Source organism: Bubalus kerabau, chromosome 3, assembly GCF_029407905.1.
Source record: "Bubalus kerabau isolate K-KA32 ecotype Philippines breed swamp buffalo chromosome 3, PCC_UOA_SB_1v2, whole genome shotgun sequence".
NCBI classification, from domain to species: Eukaryota; Metazoa; Chordata; class Mammalia; order Artiodactyla; family Bovidae; genus Bubalus; species Bubalus kerabau.
Window position 1 is genome coordinate 48,387,302 of NC_073626.1, and position 13,925 is coordinate 48,401,226.

The 13,925-nt window shown below is 43.8% G+C and overlaps 1 protein-coding gene across 20 annotated transcripts in view; it reads right to left on the minus strand.

Annotated features, from left to right (window-relative positions):
• DST (dystonin) overlaps nt 1–13,925 on the minus strand; it is a 514,655-nt gene that overhangs the window by 148,098 nt on the left and 352,632 nt on the right. For 14 of the 20 annotated variants that reach the window (XM_055571805.1, XM_055571789.1, XM_055571786.1 and 11 more), the window contains 8 exons: nt 12,925–13,013; nt 9,990–10,125; nt 3,439–8,898; nt 3,164–3,313; nt 2,805–3,020; nt 2,469–2,618; nt 1,892–2,125; nt 545–697 (listed from right to left, as the gene is read on the minus strand). In XM_055571805.1, coding sequence (XP_055427780.1) covers nt 545–697; nt 1,892–2,125; nt 2,469–2,618; nt 2,805–3,020; nt 3,164–3,313; nt 3,439–8,898; nt 9,990–10,125; nt 12,925–13,013 — 6,588 coding nt within the window. The remainder of the gene's footprint in view (nt 1–544; nt 698–1,891; nt 2,126–2,468; nt 2,619–2,804; nt 3,021–3,163; nt 3,314–3,438; nt 8,899–9,989; nt 10,126–12,924; nt 13,014–13,925) is intronic. The other 6 variants (XM_055571798.1, XM_055571799.1, XM_055571802.1 and 3 more) reach the window with 1 other exon arrangement.

A 13,925-nucleotide genomic window follows, 5' to 3' on the forward strand; every position in this document is an offset into this window, starting at 1 on the left:
GAGCTTCAGTTACAAAGCCGACAACATAGAGTCTGGGAGCAGAACCAGGAACTATCTCACAGCGAAGAGAATGTCCCTTCTCCTGACACCGAAATAAAGCTTTCTTTATCTGTTACTATCACTTGTTCCTTCAATGAAAAGAAACAAATCTCAGAGAATGAGGAAAGGAATGAGATGAACCTAAGAAAGACCAAGAACCCAAACTCATGGACGTGTCTCCTGATTTGTGAGTGACTTGGTCTTCAATGGGTCCAGATTCTAACTCATCATATAAGGTTTCTCCCACCTATCGAACTTCCTCTATATATGTCTCCTCCATTCAACATCTCACCAAAACAGAGTCAAGAAAATTACCTGGCTGGCTGGAGCTTGAAATATAATTTTTAGTATAAAGTTTCAAGCCCAGATCTAGGGGTGTCTTGGGTGCACCCTGCATCTGAAAAGGTAAAGGGATGACTACTTTCCAGTAGCCCCAACTGCTTTCCAAAAACCAGTACTCCAACTCAACATGGACTAGACCCACGGACGCAAAGCTGGACTCTACCTCTTGCTTGGATTGGTACTTCTTTAACTCAGCCGTGCCATCTCCAATCACGAAGGCTTCCTGGTGACCGATGAGGCGGTTTTCGGTTTGGGTGAGGAGGTCGCAGATGCCCTGCAGTTTTTCTTTGTACTCCTGCTGACGCTCGGCCACCAGCTGAAGGGGGGAAAAGCACAGCCTCGTGAACTGGTCCCCAGCTCGCTACTGTCACAGCTGTTTTACAACAACACATTTTGCAAGTTTCGTCTACATAAGCGTCCCTACGTATGCTGTAAACACGATAGCAGTGGGGGGCACACTGAGCGAGTGACACAGAACGCGAGAGCGTGGCTCATGCACATGGAAGGAGGCCACGCTTCGATGGCACCGCTCAACAGAACACTGGCCACGCGTATGTGTAAGAGGTGGAGCTTCTGACCGACGGGAAGAAACATCCCATTTCCTGAAGCTCTGGGAACCTGCGACACACACAATTAATTCTGCAAAAGGATATCAAAACAGAAGTTAGTTGTGATCAGTCTGTGAGCATATATTTGTTATGCGTAGACAGGATATCATGCTGGAGACCACGCTTATGCTTCCAGAAGAGATTGAAGGAGCTTTGCACGAGGTCTCATGTCTTCATCACTGGGGCCAATTCTGTCCCCACCTCTGCGCGCTGTTCCTACTGAATGGACCACCCCAAACAATTCGTTACATCATCCTAACAGATTAATCAAGCCATTGCTTGCATCTTTTATCTATTAAATTCACTCTACTCATTCTACAGCCATGGATCAGGTTGACTAGGAGCCTGACACGTGCCAGGCAAGGTCCTAAGAGTTTTAATTCTTTCTTTCATTGATGCCCACGATACTACTGGGTAAGCACTGCTACAATCTCCAATTTCCCAGTGAGAAAACCGGTTCAGTGACTTGCCCTGGGTCCCCACAGTGGGTGAGTGGTGTAAACAGGGTGTAAGCTTAGGCAGCCCGGCTCCAGAGCCCAGTCCCATCCTGCTGGGCCACCCTGCTCCCAAGAAGAAAAGACACTCTTAACCTTCGCTCTCCATATGTTCATCAGTTTATCCCTGGACATTTCTCAGTGCATACACGTTTCTTCCTCCTAGGGAAAAAAATTACAACTCTCCCCTAAAAGCAGTAGTTTGAGGGAGTCATGAAAATTAAAAGCCTTCTTAGGACCAAAAATACCTGTATATATTGTAGAATTGCCACATCATACCCTGTCCATTCTGCCATTCCAGAAAACCCTTCCTGTCTTTTCCTACCCACAGCCCCTGGGGTCTACACTACAGGTTTCACACCGAAGCTCTAAAAGCCAAGAATTTCGACTCCACAAAGAAAGGCAGACCTTCTGATGATCGAGATCTTGTTCTAGCTGTAACTGAGCCTCTAAATGTTCCACCTGGGTAGTTACTGAGTCCTGCACGTCAAGGAAACCCTTCTGAGTTGTGTTTAAGAGCCTTAAGAGTTGTCTGCTTTGGGTGGGAGACAGATCTTGAGCGTGTTCAGAGATGAAGAACTGCACGTCAAAGGCGGCGGTCTCCAGCTGCGTCTTGGTGTGTCCGAGGTCTTTCAACACATTCTGTGAACAAAGTAGCACTAGTTACGAACAGCAAGCCATAACAGAAAGTTTCTATCAACAGTAACATTTATTACAAAATACAGGGGCTTCCCAGGTGGCACTAGTGGTAAAGAACCCGGCTGCCAATGCGAGCCATAATGAGACTTGGGTTTGGTCCCTGGGTCTAGAAGATTCCCTGGGGGAGGGAATGGGAACCCACTCCAGTATTCTTGCCTGGAGAATCCCATGGACAGAGGAGCCTGCCAGAGGAGTCCACGGGAGCTCAAAAAGTTGGACACAACTGAGCGACTAACACACACACACACACACACACACACTTTATCTTATTAATTTTGACACTTGCCTTGAGAAACTCCAAGCTTTGCTTTATGAGTTCAGCATCTCGAACTGCCATGATCTCCACATCCTTCACAGATTTGCTCGTCTCCGATATCCAACATGAGAATGACTGGAGTTTCTGCAGAAACTCTTCATGGGAAATGGCTAGTTTAGACTAGAAAATAAAAATTGCATGTTCATTTTTATCTTTGCCCACATTTTAAATTCCTACAAATAATGATCCTGTGTTAAGGGCTTAACAATTTAAGAACAAATATTTCGTCTTATGACTAAATTTTCAAACCCTCAACTTTCTCCCAAAAGCTAGATCTGACTTAGCGCAAGACGTTCTGGTACCTACCACCTCGCAGTCGATCGCCAGCGTGATGTGGCTCATTCTTTCTGAAGATGCAGCCTGGAGGGATGAGAGGGCCGTCTGCAGACTCTGGAGGCTCATGCTCAGGTCCTCGAGGGGTCCCCTGGGGAAGTCACTCGGCACAGACTTTACAAATTCCTCCGCCAGCGTCATGTCCTTTCTTAAAATCACACCAATTGGAGCCAATCCCAATTCAAATGTCTGCAGAAAAAAATACGCATCTCGTATCTATTTAGTGAGAAACACAAGTATAACTAACACTCAAAATAGACAAGTGCTCTTCTTAATTTTCCAAATTAACATTAGCTGACCACCCTCCATAACCATCAGCAGACGATTCTTACCTCCAACTGTTTCAGCTGGTCTCTCAAAGCTTCTAGACTGCCATTCCGGGAGTCTTGGCTGCCAAAGGGAGGCTTCATGTCTTGAAGCAAAGCCAAATACTCGCACATCTTTGATCTGTGCTGTAAACATTGCTGCAGCTCCTTGGAAAACTGAAGATAAACGTGGACATTTCATTCAATTGCTCTGTGCAGGTTTTTCAACCAAATAAAATAAATGTGATTATTCCCAAATGCTCCACACAGCTACTTGCTTATAAAATGGAAAGTCCACTTACTCGCTCCATCGAGCTGTCTCCAGAAGCCAAGTCTTCTGACCCTGAAATACATTCCAAACGGCCTGGGGACGCAGCACACAGCTCCTTCAGCCTCCCATCTCTTGACAAAGCTGGTGCACAGAGAGGCGAGTTTTCTGGGCCACTCTCTTTCACACTTTGTAAATCTAGGGAACAGGGCTTTCCTTCCTTGCTGTTGAATTCTTTAAGACTGTGTGGCTCCTCATCTGTCACCTCAGGAGCTGTAGGTGATTTTTTACTCAAGTCTCTACGCTGTCCTCCCTTCTCCGAATATCCATCGGGAAGCAGCTTGCAGAATCCATCTTCAAGCTGCAGAGGAAGAAGTTCAGATGCCCCACCCTTTTCCTCCAGATCACACTTCATCTGAGTTAATTCTTTCATCAGTTCAAAAGCTCCTATAACTTTTTGGCTATACTGACTTTGCTTAAGTATATCGAGGAGCAACTCAGACTCGAGGTTTGCAGCGCAGAGCGGACCCTCTCTGCTCCCTGCTCTTAATTCTGGTGAGTTTTTGGTGCAGGAAATGCCACAGCCACTGGTGGTAGAGTTGCTGGGCACACCAGGTGTTTCATTCACCAACTGTGATGAGCTAATTCTTGTAATTAAGGTCTGAATTAGAATGTTAGCACCTGCACAGGCTGAGGGTTTTCCAAGCTCTTGAGGAGTCACACGACCTTCTTTCAAATTACCTTTTAAGGTGTCCGTGACGTCCTCCACCAGGACGTGAGATAGTTCAGCGACCTGCACCTTGCTGCCCTGGGCTCCTGGAGACGGGGCTGGTTCTTTCCCTTTCGGCTGCTCAATCCCCTCTTTCTCGCTGTTAATTTCTAAGGATGAGCAGTCAGTGCTTAAAGCCTGACTGGAGTTATTTCTTACTCCATCTGCACCGAGGTCTGACTGCACACAAGCCATGTGTTTTCCAAGGCCTTCCGCATTTCCAAGATGGAAGCCTGAAGGCATACTTTCATCTCCTGCTGGTGTGAACTTGGGGATTCCTGATGTGCTTTCTTCAGCAGGAAGGTATTTCTGTTGGCCCATCTCCTTTGGAGGTGAGTCTTCTTGGGCAAAAGCTGCCTTCTCGTCTGCATTATTAACTCCTAACTGTAAATGCTCTTTCCTGGGAGGGGAAGCGACTGGAATACAGCTTGGGGTATCTTCACCTGGTTTCAGTACATCCTTTGCTTTTACATCTTTAGCACAATGCTTTAAGTAAGTAAACAGATCAAGCTCATCTTCAGGTCCATCGGTGAGTGAATCTGTCTCAATCTTTGTAAACCCTTCGGACAAGGTCATGTCTGAAGTCATGCCATCACTGATCACTTGGGAAACTGATGAGTCAAATATTTCTTCAAGATTCTCAAACTGAACGGGACTTCTACTAACTACCGTTGGTAGGTTCTGTGGTTCATCTTTAAGAGCTACTGCTGTGTTTTTAAGGCTTTCTTCCTGACTGTGTTCTTCACTGTGTGTGGTTTGTGGGACTGGAAACAGACTATTAACTATATCAAGACTCTCCCTTGTACTTTTACTGGGCAAAAGTTTAGGATATTTATCTTCTAAGGGGCCTTCTATGAGAACGTCTCCTTTACCTGCGCACATTTTAGGAACTGATGCTTTATCTTCTATTTGTACATTGCTTTTGTCAGCTCTCCTTTTAATTAGATCCCTTCCACTGCCTGGAGGATCGTTATCAGCTACAGACATTGTGAATGACAAATGGCTTTCCTCTGCAGGTTGTCCTGTTAAACTGGGCTCAGGACAAATGATTTTATCAGAAGAGGAGTCACCACCAAGTGTCACATTCTCACAATGTGGATTTCCACCTTTCACAGAGTCAGCAGATCCTGGCTGAATCAGCTCAAGCTCTGTGTTCTTTAGGTGGCCCTCAAGTTCAGAGGCTGAACTGACACTGGTATTAGGTAAGGCACCAACAGGGCTAAAGATATTTTCTGATTCAGTGTCTTTCATGATAGGCAGTAATTCATCCTGAAGGACCATCTCATGATTCAACAGATCTTCTACACTTTTTCCAACAACCTCATTTGTATCTTCTGGAAAGCGGTTTATTTCAGGACCTAAGCTACTTTTACTACTTGATTCTGGCTGTAAAACATTCACACACTGCTGTTTTTGTTTAGAATTATGATGGTGCTTTTGAGTCAGGAGAATCGTTTTATTGTTCCTTTGACTTGCATGGCTGTTTTCTGTTTCGGGAGCAGCGGCAACACACGCGGGGACGACCCCGCCCGCAGCCGTGCCCTGGCCCGCGGGCTCCGCGCCCTCCCCTCCCGCGTCTCCAGCATCAGCGCCACCGTCATCCTCGTCCTGCTCGTTAGGGCCAGACACAGAATCCTCGTAACTGTCTTTCCTTTGCACAGAATCCAAATGATCAGGAGCAGATTCAAATCCTTGTCCAGCCACACAGTCTTTTTCTCTCCCTTCCCAGCAGCCAGCGTCCTCAGATTCTACCGCCATCCTGAAGCTCTCTTTTCCTCCCTCAGTTTCATAGTCAGTCAATGAATCAGACTCATCACCTTCAAGGTCATCTGTGCTGTCCCTTTCTGATACAGTTTCCATCAACGGTCCACTCACTTCATAGGACTCAAATGAATTTAACTGGATTTCTTCACCAGAACCGAACTCTGCTTTCTCAGCACCTATGAGAAAATCCTGCAGAGACTGTGCTCCTCCCCTCACACCTAAGCTATCAGCCAGCCCTGCCTGGGTGCCCACAGAATGTTCCTCCTCTTTAGAAACGTCATAGAAAACCTCTCCAGGAGGAGCGGCCCAGTCGTCTTCCTCTGGCAGTGAGTCATAGTCCTCGGGCTGCAGACAGTCACAGGCGTGACCTCCAAGGAGCAGGGAGTCGTGGTCATCGTCTTCAGACAAGGGTGTGTCGTAGAAGTCAGCATCGCTGTCTGTGTCTGTGTCACTGCACCGGTCATCCAGCGGGCACGTTTCATAGTCGCCAGCACTGGCGCCGACAGTTCCTTCAAAAGATGGGGTGTGGGTGGGAGCCAGGCCAACATAATGACCACCAGCCCTTGGGGTCGGGGCACCTGAGGACCCTTCCACTGTGGACTCACACTGCTCATCTTCGGGTTCCTGCTCAGAAGTAGCAAGCGTGTTTTCATCTTCACCACAAGTATCTGAACTAAATTCATCACTCTGACACTCTACCTGAGGATTACTACAACCAACATTGAAAGATTTCTCTTCAGCCTGTTCTCCCTTTAAACTTATGTTAATAGCTGCAATTCCCAGAAACTGGTTTTGAAATTTTTCTCTTATTCTTTGACCTGATGACTCAGTTTGGTCATTGAATGGCAATGTAGAGGTTTCACATTTCTTTCCATTACTCTCTGCACTGTGTACATCATGAAAACTTCCCTGCTCGGTCCTCAGTTTATCATGACTTAACAAGGCACTCAGCCTGGGGGAATAGTCAAAGAGAATTGAACCCCTGCTAATATTATCTTCATTTTCTGTTTCATTTAAATCATAGGCTCTACTAGTTTTTGATTTTATCATAGGATTTGTTATCAAATCACTTGCCAAGTTCTGAACGTTTTTAGAATGACTACATTCATCTGCATGTTCCTTTGTTTCTAATTGACGTTGATTTTCACCATTTTCAACTCTGTTTTCAGAGTCTTGTCTGGGCAGGCTAACATCAGAAAGTCCAAGCTGTGTTAAGTGTGATCTGGAACTGGGAACACTCACACCAGGTGATTTCTTAACTTTAAGATCAGTTGTGATTACATCTGCCAGATTTTCTGACAGCCAAAATTCACTCCTGATAACATTAGTTTCCAATTCCTGAAACTCTTCGTCTATGGTATTTTCAGGGGTTTCTTTGTGTTCAGGTTCTCTCTGATGACATTTATCAAAACTACTTGGTGAAGCTGGACTTTCACCCATTTCTTTACTTGCAGTGTTACTCAGAGATACATCAGGGAGTCTTAAGACATCAAAACATTCTTCAATGGGTGTGTCCTTGTCAATTTCTGCACCACAGCCTTCCAGGAGCATCCCAACAGCCTCATTCAAGTCTCCATCATACAGCAAAAGCCTCTGCCCTGTGTTTGCATCCATATAGCTATTTATCATCAAATAAGACAGGAACAATTTTTTAGTTTGTTCTGAGCTCTGAGTTGCCACTGGCTCTTCTCCATCAAAAGCATCCTCGTCTAGCCTGTAATCATGGACCATAGACGGTTGGAATTTACAAAAAGAGAGCCATCTTCTGGCATTTTTACAAGCTTCTAAATCTCCCAAGTTTGGCATTTTATCAGGCAGTGTTATACTTTTTAAAATCGATGCTGTGTGATTATCTATAATTCCGAGTTGCATGGCAACCTCCAAATCAATGACTTGACAAGTTTCTGGGATGTAAAGAGCAGCGATTTTCTGCCTCCCTTCCAGGATCTTGGAGGCCAATTCATTGGTGATCAACTCCTGCTGCAGAGATGATGATGTGGGGAAGATTTCCCCAGAGTGAGGCCAGATGAGGCCCACGTAGCCTCGCTGAGCCTCAAGGACCAGAAGGGCACTGCTGGACGGGATCAGATTGCACTGGACTGCCTCGTCGACAGTCAGACGCTTGGCGGGGTTGCAGCGGATGATTCCTCCTGTCTCCACCTGGTAGGTGAGGATGCTGTTCGCAGTGTCTCTGTCCATCACCCCCTCTGCCACGGCTTCTTCGACAGTCAGCCTCTGACCAGACTTGGAATTGATGAGACCTCCTGAAAGCAGCTGGGCGCCCAGTAACCTGAACATGGTCTCACGGTCTATGAGGCCTTCGTGTGCTGCCCTTAAAATGCTCACATTTCGGCCACATTTCAATGTTATTCTGCCTCCTTCCTGTGGCCTCACAGGCAGAAGCCGCATCCCTAAGTCTTCCTGCAAAACACTTCTTTGCATGATATCTATTAAAGACACCTTCTCAGAGGTGGAGGGGTCGATAAGGTCTTTGCACAGACTCTGCCTTTCCAAGATTTTAGAAAACAAGGCTGAGGAAACCAGGTGCTGCTGGAAAGCCTTCTGCAAGGTCAGCTGTTCTCCTGTGGCTGGAATAACCAGCGAGCCCGTGGAAAGCAGGATCTCAAGCACTCTGATGGCCATGGGCTCTGAGATCACACCTTCAGCCAGGGCGTCCAGCACCGGAACCCTGGTGGATGACACAGCAGAGATAATCTCCTTCATTTCATCGAGTTCTTGGAGTTGGCTCAGAACTTGCTCATCGATAAGGCCGTGACTCTGGGCATCTTTGAGGTTAAAGCACGTTCTTAATTCTGGCGAAATGAGCCCAGAAATCATGAGCTGGGTCTCAAGCAACCGAATTCCCGTGTCATAATCAAGGAGGCCTCTCAGCACCGACTGAAAGACAGAAAGGACTTCCCCCGTGCTCTGATCGACGGTGCCCGCAATGACTTTATCCAGCTGAAAGGAAAGCACAAAAGTCTCAGTGGCTGACACAAGGGTGAGCAGAGCGTCGAGAAATTTAGTTTGCAATTTTTTATTTTTATTTTTTTTAAATAAAAAAAGACACTGTAGCATAAAAATCCTCTACTTACCGAGGTGTGGCAAGGCTGTGAGTGTTAGGCAGCTCAAATGCACAAGTGATCTAAGTCAGTGATCTATCGAGAGCACAGGATGTGATAAAGCTTTGAAAACGACATGCATCTGTGAATTGAAAACTTCATATTGTGGACATCAACAGGTTAGTGAGGACACGGAAAAGATGAGGGTGAGGAGACAGGACACACACCTGAAAAGCAAACCATGCTCTCTGCAACCCAATGAGATTAGTCTCCTGACACGGGAGAGTTTCAAACCCCCATGCTATTGATGTTTACAGCATACGGACTTCTTCACACAGCCAAAAACCCACAAGCCAGAAAAAATCACTATGTACCCTCAAAATGCGACAAATAGTATGCAAAGTACTCCAGGGAGTAAGAGAATTGAATATAAAAATAACTTTTTGAATTCTGAATATTGTACTGAATATTGAGTATTGTCAAGTTTTGAAAGTTCAAGGATAGGCCAAATTGTAAGCAATTTTTGTTATATTTTGAAGATGCTAGAGGATCCTTACTAAGACATATAGCCCAATATTTCTCAAATAAATCTCCTGGCTATCTCTGAAAGGCAGACAAACCCCTTAATATTCCAGTGGCACCTTTAGAGATGACTCATAGACTATTTTATATCATCACATTTATATATTAAAATACCTACTGTAGCAGCAGCAGAATGACTTTGAAAGAGAAGAGTTAGAAAAATGAATGACTCTTTTCTTTAACCATGCAAGGCAGAGATTAAGATGTCACAGAAACAGATGACAGCAGGTGAAAGGCTGCATTTAATAACCAACACGGAAACCTCCAAGTACTTACATAACCCCCACCCGTGTTTCTTCCACGTACACAACTCAAGATCATTTCTTTGTCATTCACATATATTTCTACAACCATGCAGTTAGACTGAGAGTCTTGAAACAGCCTCGTGTTCTAAATAAATAACATTACCTTCTCCTCTACCTTCTTGTCTCCTAAGGTTTGCGACTGTTGCAGTTGCTTCAGAGATTCACTGAAGAATAAATTATAACTTTCTTGGAGAGTTTTCACTTGTTTTTCCAATTCATTTCTTTCTTCATCTGTCATTCTAAAATAACCAGAAAGTAGGAAATGAATATAAGTCTGCAAATGATAATTATGACATACTAGGTGCAATGATTTTATAAAGAAAAATACTTTTCTAAATTAGTATTGGCTCATAAATTATAATGTAAAAAATCAATAATATATCAATACTATAATACAATAAAAAATAACAAAATCTCATACACAGATGGCTCAGGTCTAGAGTGGCTATATATGTAAATTAAGGATGGCCTTTATAAAGAAAAAGGAAAAGAGTATAGACTAATAATATATCAGCATCTCTTTAGTATATGCAAACTTCTAAAACAACAATTGCTGTTATCTAACAGAGGGAAAAGGAAAGATATTCCCATTTGAATGCAGACTTCCAAAGAATAGCAAGGAGAGATAAGAAAGCCTTCCTCAGCGATCAATGCAAAGAAATAGAGGAAAACAATAGAATGGGAAAGACTAGAGATCTCTTCAAGAAAATTAGAGATACTAAGGGAACTTTTCATGCAAAGATGGGCACAATAAAGGACAGAAATGGTATGGACCTAACAGAAGCAGAAGATATTAAGAAGAGGTGGCAAGAATACACAGAAGAACTGTACAAAAAAGATCTTCACCACCCAGATAATCACGATGGTGTGATCACTCACCTAGAGCCAGACATCCTGGAATGTGAAGTCAAGTGGGCCTTAGAAAGCATCACTACGAACAAAGCTAGTGGAGGTGATGGAATTCCAGTTGAGCTATTTCAAATCCTGAAAGATGATGTTGTGAAAGTGCTGCACTCAATATGCCAGCAAATTTGGAAAACTCAGCAGTGGCCACAGGACTGGAAAAGGTCAGTTTTCATTCCAATCCCAAAGAAAGGCAATGCCAAAGAATGCTCAAACTACCGCACAATTGCACTCATCTCACATGCTAGTAAAGTAATGCTCAAATTCTTCAAGCCAGGCTTCAGCAATATGTGAACCGTGAACTTCCAGATGTTTAACCTGGTTTTAGAAAAGGCAGCAAGACCAGAGATCAAATTGCCAACATCTGCTGGATCATCAAAAAAGCAAGAGAATTCCAGAAAAACATCTATTTCTGCTTTATTGACTATGCCAAAGCCTTTGACTGTGTGGATCACAATAAACTGTGGGAAATTCTGAAAGAGATGGGAATACCAGAGCACCTGACCTGCCTCTTAAGAAACCTATATGCAGGTCAGGAAGCAACAGTTAGAACTGGACATGGAACAACAGACTGGTTCCAAATAGGAAAAGGAGTACGTCAAGGCTGTATATTGTCACCCTGCTTATTTAACTTACATGCAGAGTACATCATGAGAAATGCTGGGCTGGAAGAAGCACAAGCTGGAATCAAGACTGCAGGGAGAAATATCAATAACCTCAGATATGCAGATGACACCACCCTTATGGCAGAAAGTGAAGAGGAACTAAAAAGCCTCTTGATGAAAGTGAAAGAGGAGAGTGAAAAAGTTGGCTTAAAGCTCAACATTCAGAAAACGAAGATCATGACATCTGGTCCCATCACTTCATGGGAAATAGATGGGGAAACAGTGGGAACAGTGGCAGACTTTATTTTTGGGGGGCTCCAAAATCACTGCAGATGGTGATTTCAGCCATGAAATTAAAAGATGCTTACTCCTTGGAAGGAAAGTTTTGACCAACCTAGACAGCATATTCAAAAGCAGAGACGTTACTTTGCCAACAAAGGTCCGTCTAGTCAAGGCTATGGTTTTTCCAGTGGTCATGTATGGATGTGAGAGTTGGACTGTGAAGAAAGCTGAGCACCGAAGAATTGATGCTTTTGAACTGTGGTGTTGGAGAAGACTCTTGAGAGTCCCTTGGACTGCAAGGAGATCCAACCAGTCCATTCTGAAGGAGATCAGCCCTGGGATTTCTTTGGAAGGAATGATGCTAAAGATGAAACTCCAGTACTTTGGCCATCTCATTGGAAAAGACTCTTATGCTGGGAGGGATTGGGGGCAGGAGGAGAAGGGGACGGCAAAGGATGAGATGGCTGGATGGCATCACCGACTTGATGCACGTGAGTTTGAGTGAACTCCGGGAGTTGGTGATGGACAGGGAGGCCTGGCGTGCTGCAATTCTTGGGGTTGCAAAGAGTCGGACATGACTGAGCAACTGAACTAAACTGAACAGAAGGAAAGATCCCGTTGTTGGTTCCAACATGGAAAAGGGACAAGTAATGTGCCATGACTCAAGATGAAACCTGTTCAAGCAGAAAGATGAGTAAAAATGAAATTCATAAGGAAATCAACCCAATTCGCTAAGGTACAAAATCATTCTAGATTAATTCTGATGACAGCCAAAGAAGGGGTTAAGAAAAGGGTAGATTCCATCCCTTCCTGAGGCTAAAATATATGAAGGGCCTCAAAGCAAGGACCAAACCATTAGAAATCTCAATGCCAAAGGTCTCCGCTAAGGAAATAAAGAATACATTTATACATATTTTCCAAAAGGCAGGTCTTGGAGAGTAAGTACTACTTAGAATCAGGACTTGGCTTGGAATCTTTACAACTAATTAGCAACTCATCCTTAACTCTGAGCCTGTTTTTCTCATCAGCAATATATGGAGATAATAAGTATATTTCAGAATTTTGGTAAAGACTGAGAGTCAAGAAAAGTGACAATTAAATCACTTCATAATCATAGGTTATTAACTAAACTTGTGACTGAGTTCCATTTTTAAACCCTCCACTAAAATTTAACATCCTCTACTTTGCTGAGCATTTTGAAGACCACTTCGCTACTCTGAATAAAAGACTTAATTAAAACCAACATACTTGTCTCCATGTTTAGCCAAAAACAGCTGCATGCCTTGTAGTGCTTCAGATAACTGTTCCTTCTTGATTGAAATTTCCTCACTGGAAATCTGCAAGGTAAAGAAAGCACACTCAGGCTCTTCCTTCACAAAGGCTAGATAACAGTCTTTTTAAAAAACGGATCCAAGTTTCCATCAACACCCACACAATGGGTCTATTTTCAGGTGACCTGAGTCAATACCATGAGTTATTCCCAGTCCACAGGTCTGGATAAGATGAATACTTCATTGAGAATGCACAATGAATGGAGACCCTCCCTCTAATCCTAAGGCCATTATTTCCATGAGGAAATAATAATATGGCATGGTAAGATTCTTGCATCCATCCCAGCCCAACCACAAATGAAGGAGGCACAGATGCTCAGCACTGGAACATCACCGTCCTCACAGAGATGGATACAACGCTCCTTTGGAAAAAAACACGGTGGAAGTATTTCTCTCTAGATCTGCAGAACGAGGTTAAATAATTTCTATTATTAAGACATTTGCTTGCAAAAGTCACCAGTGACAGTCAAAGAAATAAAACTGACCTGTTTGGGAAAAGCAAGCCCTTGTATTACTTTCTCCTAATTCAGAAGTGTATTATTTCTGAAGCCCTAAATCCCTTGGACAGGTGGAGGCTGGTAGACTATAGCCCACGGGGTGGCAGAAGAGTCGGATACCACTTAGTGACTAAACAACAACGTCAGAAAGTAATTACCATTCTTTTAAGTGATGGGGCAATGAAAAGGTATATATTCCCCAGACATATGCCATTGAGAATCATTTTAAAGTCTATTTTTTGTGGTTATAGGAAAGCATGAGGCCATACTAATTTTTTGAAAGACACTTATTATTGACATGACATTACCTGAAATTTCCTTTAATAGAGAGACCAAGAGTAATTCAAGATTTGTAACTGAGGCCACAATCTGCACTGGAAAAGTATCTATTCTTATGTCTGCCAGGTGTAAACCCGAAACT